This window comes from Piliocolobus tephrosceles, chromosome 20 (genome assembly GCF_002776525.5).
Source record: "Piliocolobus tephrosceles isolate RC106 chromosome 20, ASM277652v3, whole genome shotgun sequence".
NCBI classification, from domain to species: domain Eukaryota; kingdom Metazoa; phylum Chordata; class Mammalia; order Primates; family Cercopithecidae; genus Piliocolobus; species Piliocolobus tephrosceles.
Genome location: NC_045453.1, coordinates 40,950,606 through 40,976,005, shown reverse-complemented (window position 1 = coordinate 40,976,005; position 25,400 = coordinate 40,950,606). Strand labels below are relative to the sequence as shown.

At 41.3% G+C, this 25,400-nt stretch overlaps 1 protein-coding gene across 10 annotated transcripts in view; it reads left to right on the top strand.

The window, feature by feature from the left end:
- Window positions 1-25,400, top strand: part of KIZ (kizuna centrosomal protein) — a 131,661-nt gene that overhangs the window by 28,856 nt on the left and 77,405 nt on the right. For all 10 annotated transcript variants that reach the window (XR_003306889.1, XR_003306890.1, XM_023191872.3 and 7 more), the window contains 2 exons: window positions 15,403-16,048; window positions 16,396-16,711. Coding sequence is in view for 8 of the 10 variants with exons in the window: in XM_023191872.3 (XP_023047640.1) it covers window positions 15,403-16,048; window positions 16,396-16,711 (962 nt within the window). In the remaining 2 variants the exon portion in view is untranslated. The remainder of the gene's footprint in view (window positions 1-15,402; window positions 16,049-16,395; window positions 16,712-25,400) is intronic.

Sequence of the window (25,400 nt, the reverse complement as noted above, 5' to 3'; positions counted from 1 at the left end):
TATAGATGTCTATTAGGTCCGCTTGGTGCAGAGATGAGTTCAATTCCTGGATATCCTTGTTAACTTTCTGTCTTGTTGATCTGTCTAATGTTGACAGTGGAGTGTTGAAGTCTCCCATTATTATTGTATGGGAGTCTAAGTCTCTTTGTAAGTCTCTAAGGACTTGCTTTATGAATCTGGGTGCTCCTGTATTGGGTGCATATATATTTAGGATAGTTAGCTCTTCCTGTTGGATTGATCCCTTTACCATTATGTAATGGCCTTCTTTGTCTCTTTTGATCTTTGATGGTTTAAAGTCTGTTTTATCAGAGACTAGGATTGCAACCCCTGCTTTTTTTTGTTCTCCATTTGCTTGATAGATCTTCCTCCATCCCTTTATTTTGAGCCTATGTATGTCTCTGCATGTGAGATGGGTCTCCTGAAGACAGCAGACTGATGGGTCTTGACTCTTTATGCAGTTTGCCAGTCTGTGTCTTTTAATTGGAGCATTTAGTCCATTTACATTTAAGGTTAATATTGTTATGTGTGATCTTGATCCTGCCATTATGATATTAACTGGTTATTTTGCTCATTAGTTGATGCAGTTTCTTCCTAGGCTCGATGGTCTTTACATTTTGGCATGTTTTTGCAATGGCTGGTACCGGTTGTTCCTTTCCATATTTAGGGCTTCCTTCAGGGTCTCTTGTAAGGCAGGCCTGGTGGTGACAAAATCTCTAAGCATTTGCTTATCTGTAAAGAATTTTATTTCTCCTTCACTTATGAAACTTAGTTTGGCTGGATATGAAATTCTGGGTTTAAAATTCTTTTCTTTAAGAACGTTGAATATTGGCCCCCACTCTCTTCTGGCTTGTAGAGTTTCTGCCGAGAGATCTGCTGTCAGTCTGATGGGCTTCCCTTTGTGGGTAACCCGACCTTTCTCTCTGGCTGCCCTTAAGATTTTTTCCTTCATTTTAACTTTGGTGAATCTGGCAATTATGTGTCTTGGAGTTGCTCTTCTGGAGGAGTATCTTTGTGGCGTTCTCTGTATTTCCTGAATTTGAATGTTGGCCTGCCCTGCTAGGTTGGGGAAGTTCTCCTGGATGATATCCTGTAGAGTGTTTTCCAATTTGGTGCCATTTTCCCCCTCACTTTCAGGCACCCCAATCAGACGTAGATTTGGTCTTTTTACATAATCCCATACTTCTTGCAGGCTTTGTTCATTTCTTTTTCTTCTTTTTTCTTTTGGTTTCTCTTCTCGCTTCATTTCATTCATTTGATCCTCCATCGCTGATACTCTTTCTTCCAGTTGATCGAGTCGGTTACTGAAGCTTGTGCATTTGTCACGTATTTCTCGTGTCATGGTTTTCATCTCTGTCATTTCGTTTATGACCTTCTCTGCATTAATTAGTCTAGCTGTCAATTCTTCCACTCTTTTTTCAAGATTTTTAGTTTCTTTGCGCTGGGTACGTAATTCCTCCTTTAGCTCTGAGAGGTTTGATGGACTGAAGCCTTCTTCTCTCATCTCATCAAAATCATTCTCTGACCAGCTTTGATCCGTTGCTGGTGATGGGCTGTGCTCCTTTGCAGGAGGAGATGCGCTCTTATTTTTTGAATTTCCAGCTTTTCTGCCCTGCTTTTTCCCCATCTTTGTGGTTTTATCTGTCACTGGTCTTTGATGATGGTGACGTACTGATGGGGTTTTGATATAGGTGTCCTTCCTGTTTGATAGTTTTCCTTCTAACAGTCAGGACCCTCAGCTATAGGTCTGTTGGAGATTGCTTGAGGTCCACTCCAGACCCTGTTTGCCTGGGTATCAGCAGCAGAGGTTGCAGAAGATAGAATATTGCTGAACAGCGAGTGCACCTGTCTGATTCTTGCTTTGGAAGCTTCCTCTCAGGGGTGTACTCCACCCTGTGAGGTGTGGGGTGTCAGACTGCCCCTAGTGGGGGATGTCTCCCAGTTAGGCTACTCAGGGGTCAGTGACCCACTTGAGCAGGCAGACTGCCCCTTCTCAGATCTCAACCTCCGTGTTGGGAGATCCACTGCTCCCTTCAAAGCTGTCAGACAGAGTCGTTCGCGTTTCACAGGCTTCTGCTCCTTTAGCTGAGCCCTGTCCCCAGAGGCGCAGTCTACAGAGACAGGCAGGTTTCCTTGAGCTGCTGTGAGCTCCACCCAGTTCGAGCTTCCCAGCGGTTTTATTTACCTACTTAAGCCTCAGCGATGGCGGGCGCCCCTCCCCCAGCCTCGCTGCTGCCTTGCGGTTAGATTGCCGCAGACTGCTGTGTTAGCAAGGAGGGAGGCTCCGTGGGCGTGGGACCCTCCCGGCCAGGTGTGGGATATAATCTCCGGTGTGCCTGTGTTACAGCGCAGTATTGGGGTGGGAGTTACCCGATTTTCCAGGTGTTGTGTGTCTCAGTTCCCCTGGCTAGGAAAAGGGACTCCCTTCCCCCTCGCGCTTCCCAGGTGAGGCGATGCCTCGCCCTGCTTCAGCTCTCGCTGGTCGGGCTGCAGCAGCTGACCAGCACCGATTGTCCGGCACTCCCGAGTGAGATGACCCCAGTACCTCAGTTGAAAATGCAGAAATCACCGGTCTTCCGTGTCGCTCGCGCTGGGAGATGGAGACTGAAGCTGTTCCTATTCGGCCATCTTGCTCCGCCCCCCGGTTTCCGGGAAACTTTATTGAAATAAATATTGCAGCAAGGGGGAAAAGGAATCCTAAAACTATACTGAAGTGTCTCTATTGAAAGAGCAAGTGACTTGAATTGGAATCCTCTGGGAAGGACCCTAACACAAGGATTTGAGTGTAAGTAGTTTATTTGGGAGGTGGTCCCAGGACGCACAGATAGAAAATAGGGGAAGGTGGCAGGGGGAAGGGAAAGTGGGCTGTAAGAGTGTGTGATTGAGCGGGTTATCACTCAGAGCACCTGGCGCTCAGTCCCATTGGGGAACCTTGGATGACTGTATAGGGCATGCCTCAGGGATATCCCATTCGCGGAGTAGGAAAGGGAGGTGTTTCCCCTCCAGGTCTGCCACTGCCAGAGTGCCGCACCTGGCTCCTCTTCTGGTGCTGCACAGCAGCTGAGAGAAACGCTTGGGCCAAGAGGCACGGTGCTTACAGGAGGACACTGGGCAGGTACTGGGATGGTGAGGGCCCAGGGATATGGGCCCGCCCTCTCACACCTGCTAAGGGAAATAACAGTGGGTGGAGGAGGTAGAGGTTATTCCTTAGAGTTCTCTGTATAAGCCCGATTTCTTATCCTTACTAGCCCACAGTGCTGCCTTCACCAGCAGCCCCCTTGAATCACTGCTCAACTATAAACAACACAAAAATCTCCCTAGTGGGGAGCTCTGAGCAGTTGCCATCACGGGGAACGTGGCCCTCAGTTCTGCCATTCTCAAAGTTATGACTGTACTTGATTTAGACAGAGCCATGACAAGTCAAAATGTAGTCTCTCTGTGTTCAGCTGGACCTTTTTATATTGATTTCTTATTTATATGTGTTTGTATTCAGAAAACAATTAGAAGTTAACTCGAATTACACAAATTGTATTTCAAGTCCTGGCCCTAAAACTACATCTGCAGACCTGCAGACCTTTTTTTTCAGGAGAGGGTAAAACATACTCTTCTCTCCCGGCTCACTCAACAGTAAGCTTCCACATGGCGGGGACTGGCCCCTTCTTCCCCGCTGCGCCACCCCACAGCACCCTGCACCTGGGCAGTGATGATGGCCTGCTCACCTGAAAGGAGGAAGAGGGGAGAGCTGCTCTCTGAGTGAAGGGCACTCCCCGTTTCATATGGTGTTCGAGGGCAGATGACATTTGGACTCTGTACTCCTGCTTTTGAGGGTGCCTTTCAAGGACCTAGTGGGGAGTGTGGCTCTGATGGACAGCTCCCCCATAGGTCTTTCAGGCACTGTTCTAAGGACTTTATAAATATAGGCATATAGAAATACACATTGGTTACAGCAGCCTTACAAAATAAAAACTATTTTAATACCCATTTTACAGATTAGGAAATGGGAGCTCAAATAAATTAAGTAACTTAGTTTCTCAGTCATACAGCTAGTAAGTGGGAGACTGGTCTGGAGTCTTCATAAGTACATCAGTCTCCTTTTCAGTTACTGGGAGAAAGGATTTACTTAGGAAAATGATGGGAGAGGGCCTTTTTTTTTTTTTTTTAAAGGGATTAGCTGCTCTCTCATAGTCAAGAAGGAAAGAAAAACAGTATTTTTAAAACTTGCCTTTTGTGGAGACATTTGGCTAGCCAGCTATCTTCCTCTGTGGCAGGATTCTGTGGCAAGTGTATTATGTGACAGAGGCTCTAACAAATGAGAAAATTATATTCACAGATACAGGTGCCTATCGTGTAGTGGAATGAGGGGGAAAAGAAAAAAAGTGGATGAGAAGGGGAAAAGAAACGTAAGTCAATTTAACAAGAAGAGGATAAATTTTGTGGGGAAACACTGTTTCTTTTCTCCTTTTGATAGTGGAAAAGGGTTTATAGAAGCTCCACAGGCGAATGAGTATTGATTTCTTGTTCTTTAGAAGACTTTCCAAATTCATATACTTATCGTCCATGAAATACTGTATTATTAGAAAAAGATACACTTCTTGCAGTCTGAAAAAAAAAAGTTAGTGCCTAGAACTTTCTTGGAAAAGAATCTGGTGGTAACAGTCATGATGAATACACACATATTCTCTGTCCCAGAAGTCCCACATTTGGTTATCTGTCCCCTAGAAAGAAAATCTTTTAAAAATGGCAAAAATATAGTCTGTATGTTGCAGCATTATTTGTAGTAGCAGAAATATGGAAGCAACCTGAATGAGCAGCTGCAGAGGAGAGGCTGAGCTAGGGAGAGAGAGCACCCTCATGATCAAGTGCTCTGCATATGGCGCCCAGATCTGGGCAGTGTCCAAGGAATATTACTAAGAGAGAAAAGCAGGTTGTGGAGAGTTGCTTACAACACGCTCTCACTTTGTACAAGTGGCCAAACCTTACCATCAAGCAATTAGTTATCCTGGGCTTGAAGGAAGGTGTGAATAGGCATCGTAACTGGTTGGCTTCAGTTACCTCGTAGAGGGGAGAGAGAGGCAATGAGGTGGGGAAAATAAGTAACTTGTTCTTTACATCCCTTTGCCTTGTGTCTGCTTTCTATAATTTAATAATTTTAATACAATTTTTAAAATTAAACCTATGAAGAAGGGATGAGTAGGTGGTTAGTTCATTTTAGGAAGAAGGAGCCTGCTTGTGGTTGAGACTGTTCTTTTAATTGTGGGGGAGTGTTAATTGCTTACATCCTTACTCATATCCCTCAGAATTATGGAAAGTGGAGGCACCTTTCTATCACTCTGATGTAGTTCTGCATAGTTCTTTTATGAATGGGGATCTCTAAGAGAGTTTTATCCCGAGTTACCCTATTTGGATGGTGGAGTATATACAGGGGATATTGAATTGTATTATAAAAAGAAAGGGCTGTTACCTTGACATTTTTAGGTACTTATTAAGCCTCTTAGGAAGTGTTACTTGAAAACTGTAACTTAACTTTATTACTTTGACCAAGACAGTTGCTTAGAGCTACGGATGTTGGAAGAGTGGTTCTGGGGTGTTCTGTTCGTTTTGTGAAAGTTACCTGCTGGCACTATTTTGGAATGCCAAATTTCTCTTGAAGCTCATACCTGCTTTTCTCTTACTCTTCCATTTACCCCACATACACTAGGTTTTATTTATCATATACAAGTTCTATTCAGGGTCTATTTTAGTGAGATCAGATTTTGAGTTACTCGAAGTTAGAAATTAGACACAGGCTTCAGATTCATTATTAGGGATTTTTATGTTTGTTTTAAAAAGCTGTGGTTTAGTAACGCAATTTGAGTTTGACTCAATTTTGAATATTGTAGCATAAAAGGTTTGCATTGGAGTCCTGGTATCTGGGTTTGAATCCTGGCTCTGTGAACATGGACAAGTTGCTTAACCTGCCTAAGTCCCATAAGAGTAGGACTAATAATAATGATTGTTTTGATAATATAAATCTCTTAGCTCCTGCTTGTCACCTTGTACATGCTTGATAAATGTTCACTGCTCTTGATGCCACCGTCACCGCCATCATCACCATTGTTGTTCTCCATTAGGGTAGTCTTACTTTGATCCTGGATTCTTGCCACTTATTGAAGAGAGTGAAGAGGTTAGTGTGGAGGTAGGGAGACTACCTATGAATTGAAGAAATAGGAGATAATACCACTTGATGGTGACAACTCAAAGATTGATTTTGTGTAAGATAATATACAGAATACACCATTAAAGCCTAATTTAACAGATATATCTTAAAGTTTAGATAGTTCCAATAACTGTTGAATTTCAGGCCAGAGATGTCTCTTGGTGGCCTAAGCTGTGCGATTTTGGTGGTGACTACATTTATCATGGTGGCAGCATGTAAGAAGAAGGTTTAAAAATCACAATGGCGGCTGGGCGCGGTGGCTCAAGCCTGTAATCCCAGCACTTTGGGAGGCTGAGACGGGCGGATCACGAGGTCAGGAGATCGAGACTATCCTGGCTAACACGGTGAAACCCCGTCTCTACTAAAAATACAAAAAACTAGCCGGGCAAGGTGGCGGGCGCCTGTAGTCCCAGCTACTCCGGAGGCTGAGGCAGGAGAATGGCGTAAACCCGGGAGGCGGAGCTTGCAGTGAGCTGAGATCCGGCCACTGCACTCCAGCCCAGGCGACAGAGCAAGACTCCGTCTCAAAAAAAAAAAAAATCACAATGGCATAATGTATTAGTTTGCTAGGACTACCATAACAAAATACCACAAACTGGGTGGCTTAAACAACAGAAACATATTTTTTGAAGTTCTGGAGGCTGAAAGTCCAAGATCAAGGTGCCAACAGGGTTGTTTTCTGATGAGGCCTTTCTCCTTGAGTCATAGAAGGGAGACTGTGTCCTCACTGTGTCCTCATGTGCCCTTTTCTCTGTGTGCATGAACAGAGAGATCATTGGTGTCTGCTCCTCTTCTTATAAGGACACCAATTCTGTTGGATTAAGGTTACACCATTATGACCCAATTTAACCTTCGTTACCTCCTTTAAGGCCCTATCCTTTAAGCCACATTGGGGATTGGGGCTTCAACTTATGAATTGGACACAATTCAGTGTGTGATATGTATATCATGTAAAATATGTATAATAATTTTATAATAACAATCATATAAAATAATTTCTTCAGGATTGTTGCGTGTAAATTATTGTTAATGGATTTTAAAAAATATTCTCAATGTGACTTAAGAACTTGCTTACATAGAAATTAAAAACAATAATTGTACCATGTGAAAAGCTGAAAATTTGGTCTAACAGGTTCATTTCCATTCTGCATTTAACTTGCTGCTGCTTATTCCCTTGTCTGTGAAGATAATAATAATAAGAAAAAATAAAGATTTCCTTAGCATTTTGCAAAACATGAAGTATAACATTTTTTTCAAAGTATGTTAGTGGTTAAGGTCTGCCTTTAAATACTGTAGTTCATAATGATTAATACATCATTACAATTCTAAACTTGTTGATATATTATGTTCACTCCTCTTTTTTCTCCTAGTAAAGATGAATTCCTGATTTTTAAGTTATCTTCTGTTCACTAATAAATATTTTTGGTCATGTTCATTTGCTTTGCTATTGCTTCCCACAACTCCCAACATTTTTTAAGACTGCAGATGAATAACCGTGACAAGAAAAGAAGAACTGAACTAAAATATTGGATTATAGATTTATCTCTAGCACTCACCTACGCAAAGTAATAGGAAGGTGTGGAAAAGTTGGTCATTGTGTCAGATCCTTAAATACTGATACATGCTGCTGCTTTTGGCAATAACAACTGTCTCTTAAAAACTTTTGAATTCCTAATATTATTCCTCTGTCAACAATAATGTGAAACATGGCATTCTCTTTTCAGCTTCCCTGGCTCAGAAACTGCTTTGAGAAGACACATAATAATGTTCATAATTTAAGATTAAAGAGTACTCTGTTTCCTGTTGCTAAGCTAATAAAATGACAGACTTCTATAAAAGAAAAGAGACACCTGTCTTAGAGCCTGATCTCAGCAAATGGGAAACCTGCAACCCTACAGAAGCTCAGCTTGCGTTTTACTGGAGCCAGTATTTTACTTTGCAAGTATTGAGTTAGTTCAAATGCAGCATTGCCTTATAGGGAGCAGCAATTAATTTTTGCAAGTTTCTCATTTTTTGTTATTAAAGTTTATGTAATTGCTGGTGGGAATGTAAAATGGTGCAGACACTTTGGAAAACAGTTTAGTAGTTCCTGAAAAAGTTAAACATATAGTTACCATACGAAGCAATAGTTTCATTCATAGCATAGCATTCAAGCATAGCAGCTTGTTGTGTACAGGATTGGACACAAAAAGTGGACAAAAGTTTATAGCAGCGTTATTCATAGTAGTCCAAAAGTGGACACAATTTACATGTTCTCATCTGATGAATGGATAAACAAAATACAGTATATCCTTAAAACAGAGTATTATTCAGCCATGAAAAGGAATAAAATACTGATAAATGCCACAGAATGGATAAACCTAGAAAACATTGTGCTAAGTGAAAGAAACCAATCAAAAAAGACAACATACTATATGATTCCACTTAAATATTAATAAAATGTGCAGAATAAGCAGATTTTTACAAACAGAAAGTAGATTAGTGACTGCTAAGGGCTGGGAACGGACTGGGGAGGATAGGGAGTTACAAAAAGGTATGGGGTTTCTTGTTGGAGTGATGAAAAAATGTTCCAAAATTGATTGTGGTGATGGTCACACAACTCTGTGAATATACTAAAAAGCCACTGAATTGTATGCTTTTAAAAGGATAAGTTTTATGGTATGTGAATTATATCTCAGTAAAATGGTTTTCAAAAGTTTAAATCAAGTTGAATTTATTAAACCAAAAAAAAGAAAAGAGAATAGCAATGTTAATATTCTTGACATAATTCTATATAAACACGTTTTGGTAAATATCTTTTTCCTGTGTTTAGATTTATTTTATATAGGTATAAGCATACTGAGTATGTAATTTTTAAAGTGTAAGTATTTTTGTTATGACATAGTCTTTATTTGCCTAATTTATATGACTTCATGACCTTTCCCTATTTTATAGTCATACAGGTTGCTTCCAACTTTTTATGATTTTAAATAATGCTCTAAGTGAACTTGTTTGTCCACATAGCTGTTTTTTTCTATTAGCTTTATTTCCTTATTATGATGGATTTCCATATAGAACTACTGAATCAAAGCAACAAGTATGGTTAGGACTCTTGATGCCAGATTCTTTCCTAAGAGGATTCTGCCCATTTATTCAGCCTCCAACAGTGTGAGAGCTTCTATTTCACCTAACCTTCCTCAGTACTGGGGGGTTATAATTTTTTAAAAATCATCTTTATTTTACAGTAATTTTAGAGTTGCAGAAAAGTTGCAGAGATAGTACAAAGTGTTCTCTTGGATCCCTCACCTAGTTGCCACCATTGTTACCATCTTACATTACCATGCTACACTTGTCAAATCTAGGAAACCAACACAGATACATTACTATTAACTAAACTCTAGACTTGATTCAGATATTACCAGTTTTACCATTAGTGTCTTCTTTTTTTGTTGTTCCAGGACCCAATCCAGGATTGTTATAATTTAAATTTTTAAAAATTTAATGTTTATAGAATGGTATTACATTGTTGTCAGTCTTAGACATAGGGTTATAATGGAGCTGAAAAAATTCCTATTGCTTGTGACTTAACATTGTAGTGTAATGCATTCCTGACATGTTTGTGGTGATGCTGGTGTCAGCAAGCCTACTGTGCTGCCAGTTGTATAAAAGTATAGCAGAAACAATTATGTATAGTATATAATACTTGATGATAATAATAAATGACTTTGTTACTGGCTTATTATTGGCCCAATTGACAAAATTGGATTATGGGTTGTGGAATAGAAAACCAGATTATATCAATGTTAAATTTTCTGATTCCAATCATGAACTTTGCTCAAGAACGAGCGTGTCCCTGTGCTTTTGGAAATGCTCACTGAAGTGCTTAGTGGTAAATAGGCAGGGTGTCCCAACTTACCCTCAAATGATTCAGAAAAAATCGTATGCTTATATTTAAGTATACACACATACGGAGACAAACACATATATGTAGAGGGAGAGAAAGTGATAAATGGGATAAAATGTAAACATTTGGTAAATCTGGCTAAACACTGTTAGGGGAATGTTTTGTATTATTTTTACAATGTTTCTGTAGGTGTAAGATTATATCAAAGTCGCGCATGTTGATGCACACCTGCAGTCCCAGCTACTTGGGAGACCGAGGCAAGAGGATCACTTGAGCCCAGGAGTTCGAGTCCACCCTGGGCAACATAGACCACATCTCTATAAATAAAAAATATTGTTTAAATTATGTCAAAATAAAAAGTTACTGCTCCCTATGAATAATACTGGCAACAACTAGAAATAGTGCAGGAAGACAACCTTCCTATTGAGTTGAAGCATATCCTCAAGTACATGTTGCCTTTTTTGGGTGCTTGGATGAATGATGCATCGTCCACAGACTTTTATTTTTACACATAATTAAGGGCCACTTTTCTATAACTCCTAATTTGTTACAGGCCACTAACATGCCATGTACTTATTAATTAGTATATTACTAGAGTTTGTTGAGGACCCAGATTTCAGTATCCCAAGAAGTCTGGCAATGCTTGGCAAAATTGCAAAACAGTTAATAACTACTTGCTATGACAGAAAATGATAAATGCTCCTCTTTTTGGGAAATAAACCTCTGCTAACAGTGTTGTCTCTTGAATTGGGTCCTTATTTTCAGTTTCTGTAGTTCTGAAGCATTTACTATAAGTACATCTTGGTTCCCTGCTACTTTCCTGACTCTGCAGATTATCAATCTGATTGCTGTTTCTCTCCAGTTCTTGGCTCTGGATTCGTTGTTCAGTTTTGCTTCTCTTAGGGGGTCGGAGACATTTGAGAATTACTAATTGAGCACAGCAACTCAGGGGCACGTCCTTTGGCCCTCCTCAGGTGTCTTTCTCATATCTGAAATGTGCCTTCTTTTGTGCTTTGGCTTGGCCTTTAGCAGATCAAAAGAGGAAGGTGCTTAGGCCGGCCATGTCCTCCCTGTACTGGGTTAGTCATTGCTCTGGTGTTGGTGCATTACCACTTCATAAACTGGTCTTGAAAATGAAAAATTAAAGCCTTCTCAGACTTCTAAGTCTGATCACTGATTTGCCTCATGTCTCCACCAAATGACTGCTATTGCACAGCCACTCTGAGGCCTCAGCCCTTTTAGCCTTGCTAAAGTCTCCACAGTAGCCCATCCCTCAGAGCCATCCATTTACACAACTAGTTTTTTTATAACAGGAAAAATGAAAGTAGTTGTTAGATTACGATAGTGGTAATAGATAATTTTTCCTGTTTTAAAATTTGTTTTTATTATATCAGTATAACATATATCAGCTTTTTTATTACAAAAGGAATAGAAGACACCAGTATATTACAAATACTATTCATATTGATGAATCAGAATGTTGATTAATATCAGTTTGCTATTTAAACCATATGGTATAATGGAAAATTCTGTAAAATGACATAATGGCCTCTTTGGATGGTAAAATGACAATATTCTATAAGGCAGGCTTGACCCAGCAATTTCAGTTCTAGAAAAGTATCCTACTGATATACTTGCCTGTGTGCAGAGAGACATACACTCAGGGATAATCACTGCAGCATGATTTGGAGTGGAAGATGGTGGGAAACAAACCAATGTCCTTCAATAGCAGACTGTTCACATAAATTATGGTACATCTATAGAACAGGATAATATGCTGCTGTTAAAATTGAATATAATAAAAATTATAATTATATAATGCAAAGTATGTCACCCTTTACGCACATACCTACTAGTGTATCAAGGTCCTTTCTGCAAGAAACTTAGAGTTGCTTTCTCTGGGGAGAACAGCTAGAGGACTAAAGGATCGTGGAGGTAGAACTTCCTTTTTCCTCTATACTTTTCTATCCTGCTGGATCTTCCTGTCCCTCCTCCCTCTATGGGGAGAGATGGGAGAGATGTACTTTTCCTAATTTTTTTTGAGACATGGCCTCACTCTGTAGCCCAGGCTAGAGTGCAGTGGTGCGATCATAGCTCACTGCAGCTTTGACTTCCTGGGCCCAAGCAATTCTCCTGCCTCAGTCTCCAAGTAGCTGGGACCACAGGTGTGTGCCACCATGCCTAGCTAATTTTATACATATATATATATATGGAGCTCGGCTCACTGCAACCTCTGCCTCCTGGGTTCAAGCGAAATCTCCTGCCTCAGCCCCCTGAGTAGCTGGAATTACAGGTGCCCAAATATTTTTTAATTAAAAATTTTTAAAAAATTTTTTATTTTGTAGAGATGGAGTCTCACTGTGTTGCCAAGGCTGGTCTCAAGTTCCTGGGCTCAAACAATCCTCCCACCTCAGCCTCAGGGCCAGGAACTCTTCCTAATCTCTTCCTGGCTGCATAACTTAATTTCTTTTCTAAGGATTTTTTATTCATTTGTTCATTTTCTGTTTTTGTGACAGCTTTATAGTTCTTATTAAGAGTTGCACAGCCATAATCACAATCAATGTGAGCATACTTTCATTCCTGAAAAAGAAACCCCATACCTGTTAGCAATCGCTCTTTACCTCCCCCAATTCCTTCTACTCCCCACCACCCACCCCAGCCCTTCAGTCCCCAGCCTGGGGCAAACAGTTAACTACTTCCTGTCTCTAAAAATTTGCCTATTCTGAACATTTTCATAAATGAAATCTTACAGTATATGGTCTTTTGTGACTGGCTTCTCATTTAGCATATTTTCGAAGTTCATCCATGATGTAACAGGTATCAGTAATTCATTTCTTTTCGTGGCTGAAAATTATTCTCTTGTGTGAATATTACATTTTATCTAGTCATCTAATGTTGGCCATTGGAGTTATCTCCACTTTTGGCTATCATAAATAATGTTGCTGTGCACATCCTTGTACAAGATTTTGTGTAGTCATATGTTTACATTCTCCATACCTCTGCCTAGATATGGAATTGCTGGTCAGATGATAACTCTGTTTAACTTTTTCAGGAGCTGCCAAACTCTTCTAAAGTGGCTGCACCGTTTTATATTCCCATCAGCAGTGTATGATTCTAGTTTTTCCACATCCTGGACAACACTCGTTATTGCTTGTTGTAGTGAATTCTTTTTTTTTTTTTTTCCAAGACAGAGTCTCGCTCTGTCACCCAGGCTGGAGTGCAGTGGCCGGATATCAGCTCACTGCAAGCTCCGCCTCTGGGGTTTACGCCATTCTCTTGCCTCAGCCTCCCAAGTAGCTGGGACTACAGGCGCCCACCACCTCGCCCCCGGCTAGTTTTTTGTATTTTTTTAGTAGAGACGGGGTTTCACCATGTTAGCCAGGATGGTCTCGATCTCCTGACCTCGTGATCCGCCCGTCTCAGCCTCCCAAAGTGCTGGGATTACAGGCTCGAGCCACCGCACCCGGCTGTAGTGAATTCTTATAATTTTATGTTGCCTCAACATCCATTTTAAATCTAAGTTGAACCTTCTCATACCAGAAGCAGGACTGAGTGACCCCTGACACAGTTGGCAGTTCCACCTTCCTCCCCATTTCCTCAGTGTGGTCGGTCCGGATACCTGCCTTACATAGCTGCTCTCTGGTGACCACTTCCCTGTGGGACAGCTGGATGCAGCCTGCTTGACAGGCCCTTCTGACCTTCACATTCCCCATGGACCATATGCCACAGTGACCACCTCTCAGTCACTGGGTAACCTCCCAAAACTCATGCCTGCTTGCTTTAAACTCACCAGTTGAAACTCCCCATGCTGCCTGTGGGAAACCTGTTTGAGTAACACCTGGGACCCAGTAAAGACATTGGCTCATGTGTCCTTCCCCTCAAACCACTGCTTCCACTATGTGAGGACACGGGTCCCTTTTCTTTCTCTGTCTGCCTGCGCTCCCTGACGTTTGTGTGCTGGCCTCCAGGTATGCCGTGTACTCCCCAGAACCTGTAAGTGATAATGTCTTTATTTCTATCTCATATTTCTCCTAATTACTGGAGGGGTACTCTCCATCTTAAATATCCTTAAAACATCTGTCTTTCTTAGTATAGCCATTGATATGGGCTGAATATTTGTGTCCCCCCCGCCCCCGGCACAAGTCATGTATTGAAATTCTAATCCCCAAGGTGTTGGTTTTTGAGGGTGAGGACTTTGGGAAGTGATTGAATCAAGGGGGCAGAGCCTTCATGGGCACGATTAGTTTCTTTATAAAAGAGGCCTGGGGAAATTTGCCTGTCCCTTCCACCCTGCAAGCACACAGCAGAAAGATGCTGTCCGAGAGAAAGCAGTTCCTTACCAGACCCAGAGTCTGCTGGCGCCTGCCTCGATCTTGGACTTCCTAGCCTCCAGAACTATCAGAAACAAATTTCTGTTATTTATGTACCGTCTAGTTTATGGTATTTTGTTATAGCAGCGTGAACAGACCAAGACAGCCATCATAGTGGGTAAAGTGATATCTTATTGTGCTTTTGAATTATGTTTCCCTAATGAGTATCCATAGTATCATTTTATGTGTTTATTGGCCATTCATATATCTTCTTTGGAGAAATGTCTGTCTAAATCCTTTTCCCACTTTTAAGGGCTATTTGTCTTTTTATTATGTAATTATATGACTTCTTTATGTATTTTGGATACTAGACCCTTATCAGATACATAATTTATAATATTTTCTCCCATTGTGTGGGTTCTATTTTCACTTTCCTAATGATGTCTTTTCAAAGCATGTATTTCTTTTTTCAAAAACATATATTCTGTACTTTCTTTTTTTTTTTTGAGATGGAGTCTCCAGGCTGGAGTGCAGTGGCATGATCTCGGCTCACAGCAATCTCTGCTGCCCGGGTTCAAGTGATTCTCCTGCCTCAGCTTTCCAAACAGCTGGCATCACAGGCACCTGCCACCATGCCTGGCTAATTTTTGTATTTTTAGCAGAGACAGAGTTTTACCATGTCAGCCAGGCTGGTCTCGAACTCCTGACCTCAGGTGATCTGCCCACCTTAGCCTCCCAAAGTGCTGGGGTTGCAGGCGTGAGCCACCACACCTGGCCTACTTCCTTTACTATGTTGGTTTTATGAACTATCATTGTTATTAAAATTAAATTGTATGGACTTTACTGCTTTTTGCTCATTCATTATGTAGGAAGCCATGAGTTTAATAAAACATGGTAGGTGCTGATTTCAGTAATCATGCTTTGTTTGACCTCCTTTCATTTCTGGGAAAAAAAAAAAACCCCACCTAATTGTTTATACACAATATGTTTAGCTCACATCTCTTTTGGTATTGCAGATTGCAATGCAGGAGGGAATTAACTCAGGAACAGCCATGTCAAGAGGATTGTATCAACCAGCAACAATCTTTATGGGCCGCCAAATGTCAGCCGTCTCAAGCATGGGAGATTTCAGTACAGAGCACAAATCTCCCCAACCCACAAAGAACTTTTCAATTCCTGACCCACATTCACACCGACAGATAGCCCAGAGAAGTAATGTGACAGACAGCTGTGTAGTACAAACTAGTAATGACACACAGTGCTTAAATAAGTCTGACAGCATAGATGGAAAGGCATCTCTTCAGATTGGTGAGAAAACGCCAGTCACAGCCAGTGTATTGTCTGAGGAGGAACACACTCATTGTTTGGAGATAGGAAGTAATACACGTCATGGCAAGAGTAATTTATCTGAAGGCAAAAAGTCTGCTGAGCTCAATTCCCCGTTACAGGAAAGATTAAGTCCAGAGAACAGAACCACTGATTTAAAGTGTGACAGTTCCAGCAGATCAGAGGGATCAGAGGGAGAAATACTGACACGGGAACATATTGAAGTTGAGGAAAAAAGAGCCAGCCCGCCAGTCTCTCCGATATCAGTTTCAGAATACTGTGAATCTGAAAATAAGTGGTCTCAAGAGAAGCATTCTCCTTGGGAAGGTGTTTCAGGTGGGATGAGAGGCTGAGTTTGGTTGCTGATTTTTCTGGGTGGTAGTGATCTTATGTAAGACAAAATATACTCTCTAATTATCACTCTTTGTCATAAAATAGTATCTTTGCCAACAAATTCCATTCTAATGAACTCTTAAAAATGTACATGCAAGTGAATTTGCTGATTTTTAAACCCACTGTGATTTTTTTAAACATTTGAAAATATGTTTAAGCTTTTAAGTTCTGTAATGAATTGTGTGTGGGCTGCTTCTCCGTGTTTTTAACCGATGAGTGATTCTGCTGTGTGTTACCTTGCTTCCCCCTGAAGTCAGTGATTGGTAATCGATTCGTGTCCCCACTTGCAGATCACCTTGCTCACGGGGACCCAAAGTCACAAAAGCCCTTCAGAAAAAAGCAGGAAGAGAAGGAGGAGGAAAGTTGGAGCACCAGCAGTGACCTCACTGTTTCAATAAGTGAAGATGACCTGTTTTTAAAGAGCCCAGAACCACAGCCAAATCCAGGTGGCAAGATGGAGAGAGAAGATGGAATAGAGGCCTTAAAATTAATCCATGCTGAGCAAGAAAGAGATGCCCTATCCACTGAAAAAAATAATTGTATTTTGCAAACCCTAAGCTCTCCTGATTCAGAAAAGGAATCCTCCACTAACGCACCAACTAGAGAGTAAGCCATTCAATTTTTTTTTTCTACTGTTCTGTTTTTAATTGTAGACATTTCTAGAGACCATTCCACTGGGAATGTATTATTGAGCACTCAGCCATGAATGTGTAAATTCCTTAAGTCTCATAAGTAATCTTTTAGGCAAGACCTAATTTTCTTTCTGTCCTTCTTTCTTCTTTCTTTCCTTCCTCCCTTCCTTCTTTCTTTAACAGAAAAGCTTTAAAAGTTTGGATATAATTGAGTCATGGTGATTGCAGCTTGCAATTATATACACACAATCCCTGGTTAACGTAATAAGGCATTCCCAACACCCTACTCTCGAGCCTTTCAGAAAATAAATCTGTTTTGCAGTTTTGGTAGCACAGAAGGTGACAGTTAAACTTACTAGGAATGCAGTATTAGAGTCTGAGAACTTTATGTCTAATTAATTTGCTTAATCCTTATATTCCTTGCCATAGTATCATTTTTGTCATCTGATTAAATATGAGTTAATAAGTTCTTCCAATTGTGTATATAAGCCAGATTTCCTTTTTTGAATGTAAATAGGAAACATTGGAATCTCTAATGTTAAATGGGAACATCAGTGTTATACATTTTGAGAACTTACATTATCCAACTGATAAAAATTTATATATGCTTTTGTGCTACTGATCGGAGATGCTAGAAGAAAACACTGTAGAAGGTTCTTGTGTATCTACTGTGTAGCAAACTTGTTAACTGTTGGAAACTGATTCTGTGCTGAAAAATGGCATTAATAACATCAAATCTCTTTTAGGGGTGGAAGGAACCTAAGTAAACAACCTAAGGTAGATCTCACCTTTTACAAATGAGGAAACAAAGGCCGGGGCAGGGTGGTGTCATATAGTTCTGCTGGATCTGCTGGGGCAGGACACCCCGCACCCTGTCTGCCTGAATGTCACACCACTGCCCCACCTCCAGAATTTTCTGTTACACCGTAATACTGGTCACCCTTTCATTGCCACAAAGTGGCAGGAGTGAAAAGCCAAGTGGGCATTTTTGTATATGAGGGCATATGTTCTCTTTTAGAACACCGTTGTACCTTTTAATATATTGCCTCTTACCATTCATTGTCTCCTTATGGTGAAAAGTTTATTAATAGGCTTTAATTTATAGATTGTATCCAAACTGATGTTCAGGAAATATTTATTAAGAGCATATCCAAGTAAAAGTTCTTGTACTAGGGATGGAAGAACCAACATGGTTCCTGTCATTGAGAAATTTGATTTATTGGAGAGGCAAGCCAAATGGATTTTTCTAGTAATAATACTTTCATCAAAGAGGCACAGGTAATACATATTACATCATCAGAAACTTTATTACTGGAGATAGAATGTTATCTATCTGTAGTTTTGTGTTTGTGGGCTTATTTTTATGGCATGATGGACCAGTTAGTACTTTGGTAGGCTAACAAGGGGACTAATATACTTACCCAGGACTCAGTCTTTTTCTGAGGTGAAAAAAATTGAGTATGTGTATGGAATTCCTACTTAACATTTCTCTAAGAGTCAAGAATGTTCATTCTGTCTCCATTCGAAAGACTTTTTTAAAAATGATCTTGGAGGCATAAAGTCAGGCTCCTTGGAGTTTTGGCATATAGTTTTCCAGTATTTATTGGAAAATATGGGCATGTGGGGAATTTTGAGTATTTCTCTTACTAAAATGCCCCCAGAATGAAAATGTCAGTCAGCAGTGGTTGTTTTTGTGTCTGTATTATCAAATTTGAGCCTACTGATTTTCTGGGTAAAAATATTCTCCAGGAATCAGTCGAAGGTGGTTTTAAATGATGCTAGTTAACTCCCTGACATCACCACTGCATTTAAGGCCCCACATTTTGTTAATTTATTGTTTAGTTGGAGCTCTTCTCCTTTGCTCTGAGGGTTAATTATTAGTCTGAGACCATAGCATCATATTTATAGAGCTAACACTGTAACCTCAACAGTTCAGTATTTCAGTTGACTTTAGGGTCTGTTGGGGGCCTGGAGAAAAATCACTTGAAGAATTTAATTAGCAAAGATGCATAAATGGGACAAAGGAGGACACACAGGAGCATATGATCTGGAATGTAGAATCTGTGCAACATCTTGAAGTCTGTATAGGCTTTGAAGGAGGAAGAGGAGGGAAAGAGCAAATAGGGTCTGGAGGAAAATGCAAGAAGGAATGCAGAGCAGAGAACACAGAGGACATGGGAGGGGCAGAGCAAAGGACTGCATGGGTGAGGAGGGCCTTTTGGAGTTAAGGTTCAAAATGTCACCTAGGGTGAGGTTGGGAAAGGCCTAGAATATCAGGTTAATGAATTTAGAATTCACTCTCTATGCTTTGTAAAGCTGTTCAAGGTTATTTTAGGAGGAGGACAGTGTGATGAGGCTTGATTTAGGAGGATTAACCTGACAGCGTTAGTTCATTAGGATTAATCATCCGTGTGGTAGGCAGAAGTGCAGATGGCCCTGAGATTCTCTCTTCCTATTGTTTGTGCCCTGTGTAATCCCCTTGCCTTGAGAGTGGGCAGGATTGGGAGTCTGGTGGATTTTACTCCTGTGATGAAACTGTCACGTGACAAAGATGAAGGATTTTGCAGATATAATGAAGGTCCCAAATCATTTGCCCTTGAGCTAGTCAAATGAAAATTATTCAAGGTGGACCTGACCTAATCAGATGAGACTTTAAGAGAGACTGGCCCTTACTGAAGCTGGTGGCACAATCTCAGCTCACTGCAACCTTTGTCTCCTGGGTTCAAGCTATTCTTCTGCCTTAGCCTTACAAATAGTTGGGATTACAGGTGCCCGCCACCAGGTCTGGCTAATTTGTTTTGTTTTGTTTTTGTTTTTTTTTTTTTTGAGATGGAGTTTTGCTCTCATTGCCCAGGCTGGAGTGCAATGAATGGTGCAACCTCAGCTCACCACAACCTCTGCCTCCTGGGTTCAAGCGATTCTTCTGCCTCAGCCTCCTGAGTAGCTGGGATTACAGGCATGTGCCACCATGCCCGGCTAATTTTTGTGTTTTGTTTTGTTTTGTTTTGTTTTGTTTTTAGAGAGACTTGGTTTCTCCATGTTGGTCAGACTGGTCTTGTACTCCCTACCTCGGGTGATCTACCCGCCTCGGCCTCCCAAAGTGCTGAGATTACAGGCATGAGCCACCGCTCCTGGCCAATTTTTGTATTTTTAGTAGAGACCTGGTTTCACCATATTGGCCAGGCTGGTCTTGAACTGCTGACCTCAAGCGATCTGCCCGCCTTGCCCTCCCAAAGTTCTGGGATTAGAGGCATGAGCCACCGCGCCCATCCTGAAGCCAGAGAGTTAAAGCAGCTAAGATACTCTCCTGTTTGCCTGAAGAAGCAAACTGTCATCTTGTGGGAAAGACCACATGACAGGAAATGGCATGCAGCCTCTAGGGGCTGAGGGCCTCGGTCCTACAGCCACAAGGAAATTGATTCTGCCAATAACCAGTGAGCTTGGAAGAGGTCCCTGAGCCTTAGATGAGATTACATCTCCAGCAGACACCTTAATTTCAGCGTGGTGAGACCTTGAGCAGATGACCCCACTAACCCAGATCCAGACTCCTGTCTCATGGGAACTAAGAAATAATAAATGTGGTAATTTGTGATGCAGCAATAAGAAAATTAATACAACTCAGTTGAAGAATTGGAAGCAAGGATTGTATGGATGGAAGTGTCTACCCATAATGACTGGGAACAGGTTGAATTGGACATATTCAGGGTTGCTTGTGGGAACACATGGTAACAAAGTAGCTGAGCAAGTGATTCAGCAGCCAAGGTAACCTGTGCTTCCCCTCACCTTGTACCTTCACTGTCCGAGCAAGTGCATTTTCATACTCAGGTAAGCAGTAGTAGAACATTATAGACTGATAGGGACTTTAAAAGTGGGTGTCCCTGTCTGCATTCACCAACAAGCAGTTTCTCATGCTAGTGGGTTTTTTGTTTGTTTCGCTTTTTTGGGGGGGGTGGGGGTGGGGGTGGGGATGGAGTTTCGCTCTTGTCACCCAGTCTGGGGTGCAATGGCACGATATCGGCTCACTGCAACCTCCACCTCCCAGGTGCAAACTGTTCTCATGCCTCAACCTCCCAAGTAGCTGGCATTACAGGCATGTGCCAGCACATCCAACTAATTTTGTATTTTTAATAGGGATGGGGTTTCACCATGTTGGCCAGGTTGTTCTCGAACTCCTAACCTCAGGAGATTTGCCTGCCTCCAGAGTGCTGGGATTACAGGTGTGAGCCACTGTGCCCAGCCTGCTTTGTTTTATGTATCAATGCATAATGACATGTACCCACCTTTAAAGTATCATTAAAAAATAGTTTCTCTGCTTGAAAATGACCTGTGCTCCATCTACTCACCCCTCTTCCTTTAACCCCACTTGAACCCCTGGCAAGTACTGATCTTTTTAGCGTCTTGTCTTTTCCAGAATGTCAAGTAGTGGGAATTATGTAACAAGTAGTAGTATCAGATTGGCTTTTTTCACTTAGTAATGTAAATTTAAGGTTCTTCTGTGTCTTTTTATGGCTTCATAGCTTATTTATTTTTAGTGCTGAATGATACTCCATTGTCTGGATGTACCACAGTTTATCCATTCACCTACTGAGGAACATCTTGGTGGCTTCCAGGTTTTGGCAATTGTGAATAAAGCTGCCATAAATATCTCTGTGCAGGATTTTGTGTGGACGTAAGTTTTCAACTCATTTGGGTAAATACCAAGGAGGGTCATTGCTGGATCATATGTAAGTCTGTTTTTGGTTTGGGGTTGTTTATTTTTTAACTTTTAATTTTTAATTTTTGTGGGTACATAGGTGTATATATATGTATTTATAGGGTACATGAAATATTTTAATACAAGCATGCAATGTATAATAATTACTTCATGGTAAATGGGGTATCCATCCCCTCAAGCATTTATCCTTTGTGTTATAAGCAGTCCAGTTACACTCTTTTAGTTTTAAATGTACAATTAAATTATTATTTACTATAGTCATCCGGTTGTGCTATCAAATACTAGATCTTATTCATTCTTTCTAACTTATCTTTTTGTACCCATTAACCATCCCCACTTCCCCCCATCCCTGAGCCCCACTACACTTCCCAGCCTCTGGTAACTATCTTTCTACTATCTGTCTCCATGAGTTCAATTGTTTTAATTTTTAGCTCCACCAAATAAATGAGAACATCCAAAGTTTGTCTTTCTGTACCTGGCTTAGATCACTTAACATAATGACCTCCAATTCCATCAATGTTGTTGTAAATAACATGATCTCATTCTTTTCTATGGCTAAATAGGTAAGTCTGTGTTTAGCTTTGTAAGAAACTGCTGAACTGTCATCTTCCAAAGTGGCTGTGCCATTTTACATTATCGCTAGCAATGAATGAGAGTTCTTGTTCTACATCTTGTCAGCATTTGGTATTGTCAGTTTTTAACATTTTAGCCATTCTAAAAGGTGTTTAGTGGTATGCGATTGTTTTCATTTGCAGTTCCCTAATGACATATGATGTTGAACATCTTTTCATATGCTTATTTGCCATCTGTGTATCTTCTTTGATGAGATGTCTGTTCAGATCTCTCACCCATTTTTAATTCAGTTGTTAGTTTTCTTATCGTTGAGTTTTAATAGCTCTTTTTGTATTTTGGATATCAGTCCTTTATCAGGGGGATAGTGCGCCTTGCAGATATTTTCTCCCAATCTATGGCTTGTCTTTTCCTTTGAACAGTGTCTTTTACAGAGCAGAAGTTTTAAATTTTATTCTTTAAAATGTATTTTGTTTGTTTGTTTGTGACAGGGTCACACTCTGTTGCCCAGGCTGGAGTGCAGTGGTGCGATCGTGACCCACTGCAGCCTCTACCTCCCCAGGCTCAGGTGATCCTGCCACCTCAGCCTCCTGAGTAGCTGGGATTACAGGCACGTGCCACCACACCCGGCTAATTTCGTATTGTTAGTAGAGATAGGGTTTCACCATGTTGGCCTGGCTGGTCTCGAAGTCATGTTCTCAGGTGATCCACCCGCCTTGGCCTCCCAAAGTGCTGGGATTAAGTGCTGGGATTACAGGCGTGAGCCACCATGCCCAGCCTGTTGCTATATGACTTTTGAGGTTGAATTATACATAAAAGGCCTTGCAATGTCTACCCTATTAGCTGCAACTCTCACTATGGGAACTACAAGCCACCGTATAGAAAGTCTGATAATTCTAGGGCTGCTATGCTGAAGAAATTATGTGTAGGTGCCCCAGTCCATAGTCCTTGCTGAGCCTTATCCTTCCAGTCATCCCCACCAAGGTGCCGGACACATAGGTGAAGCCTTCTTGGACTCTCCAGATAAATCCATCCAGAGATTAAATATCAGTAAATGCCCTCTCTTGATAATATGTGAAACAGAAGAGTCACCCAGCCACTCCCTGCCTGCTTTCCTAATCCACAAAAGCATGAAATATAATGACTTGGTTGTTGTTTTAAGCTACTAAGTTTTGAGGTAATTTGTTATGAGTCTACAGATAACGAGAAAAAGGGTACATTCATTTGACATTAAATATGGAACACCTGCTCTGTGCCGGGCATTGTTCTTGCTTTTATGGTACTTATGATCATGCATGTGGAGGAGAGGAAGGAAATATAAACCAGTAAACAATCTGTGTGAAAAGTATTATGACAAAGGGCCAGACGTGGTGACTAACGTGTAATCCTAGCACTTTAGGAGGCTGAGGTGAGTGGATTGCTTGCGCTCAGGAGTTTGAGACCAGCCTGGCAACATGATAAAACCTCATCTCTACAAAAGATGCAAAAAAATTAGCCAGGTGTGGTGGCACATGCTTGAGCTATTTGGGGATGGTGAGGCAGGAGGATCACTTAAACTCAGGAGGTTGAGACTGCAGTGGGCCGAGATCGTGCCACTGCACTCCAGGTGGGTGACAAAGTGAGATCCTGTCTCAAAAAATAAAAATTATATATATATTATGATGAAGAATAAGCAGGTTAAGTAGATAGAGAAGGCATGGGTGCAATTTAATATAAGATATAAGATAGTGGGGAAAGGTCTCTGTGGTAAGATGGTAGTTGAGTAGGACCCGAAGTGAGAGAGTTGGTAAGCCACATTCAGTTGTGCCCATGCCTTCTCTATCCACTTAACCTCATCTGTTCTTTGTCGTCTTTTACACTGGTTTATGTGTTTTTTTCTTAGTTTATATTTCCTTTCTCCTCTGGGAGAGAGAGGGAAGAGAGATGGGATATGTCTTGAGAAAGAGAATACTAGGCAAAGGGAACCACAGTACAGAGGCCATGCATTGGGGGCGTGCTGAGTGTTTCCTGGAACAGCAAAGTGGCTGGTGCACCTGAATCTGAACAGGTGTTGGGGAGGAGGGAGAGGCTGGAGTGAGAGAGCATCAGTGTGCCACGTCGTGAGTCAGTAGGCTGAAGGAAGGACTTTTGGTTGAACTTCAATTGAAATGAGGAATCACTCTGGCCACTTACGGGAAATAAACTGGGGGAAAGAGTGGGAGCAAGGAGTGCTGTTTGGAGAATATTGCAGAGATCCCGCAGAGAGGTGCTGTTGCTTTGAACTGTGGTGGCAGCAGCGGGGTGGTGAGAAGTGGTCAGATTCTGGATATATTTTTATATAAAAGAACAGCTGGAGGGCTGGGTGTGGTGGCTCACGTCTGTCATCCCAACATTTTGGGAGGCCGAGATGGGTGGATCATTTGAGGTCAGGAGTTCAAGACCAGCCTGGCCAACATGGTGAAACCCCGTCTCTACTAAAAATATAAAAATTAGCCGGGCATGGCAGCGGGTGCCTGTAATCCCAGCTATTTGGGCAGCTGAGCCAGGAGAATTGCTTGAACCCGGGAAGTGGAGGTTGCAATGAGCCGAAATCATGCCACTGGACTCCAGCCTGGGCAACAGAGGGAGACTCCGTCTCAAAAAAAAAAAAAAAAAACCATCTGGATTCTTTATGGGTTGGGGGTCTGGGTTATGAGAGAAAGGGAGTAGAAGGATGACTCCAGGGTTTGGGGGCAGAGTGAGTTATTTATTGAGATAAGGAACATGTAGGAGGCACAGACTTGAGGGAAAGAAAATCAAGACACAGTGTTTGGGTATGTTAGATTTGAGATGCCTTTTTGACATTCACAGGGAGATGCTGAGTAGGCAGATGGATTTCATGAACTTGGAATTCAGAAAGAGGTCAGGGCTAGATAAATAAATTTGTAAATCATCAGGGTGTAAATGCATTTTAAAGCCATGGGGCCTAAGAAGAACACTAAAGAGTGAATATAAATAGGAAAGCGGCCCCAGGGCATGACTCCACATTCAGGATCGGGAAGATCAGAAGGAACTAGCAAAGGAGTCTGAGAAGATGCCGCAGGGAAGAACAAGGAGAACCAGGAGGGCGTTATGCTGCAGGTGCCAAGTAGAATGTTTCAGATGAGGTTTAGAAACCTTAAATAACCTGCCCAGGTCACAGAGGGGCAGCTAGGGTCTAAACTAACAGTCTGATGCCAGAATGCATGCTCTTGATTTCTGTTTTCTACCACAAATCACAACCAAAATGGTGATATGCCCTTCAGTAGTATTGACTCCATGTCAGGCACTGTTTTAACACCTTTATTTATAACCATTTAATCCTATTATCATCATCATCATTTTACAGATAAGAAAACTGAGGCACAGGGAGTTACGTAAT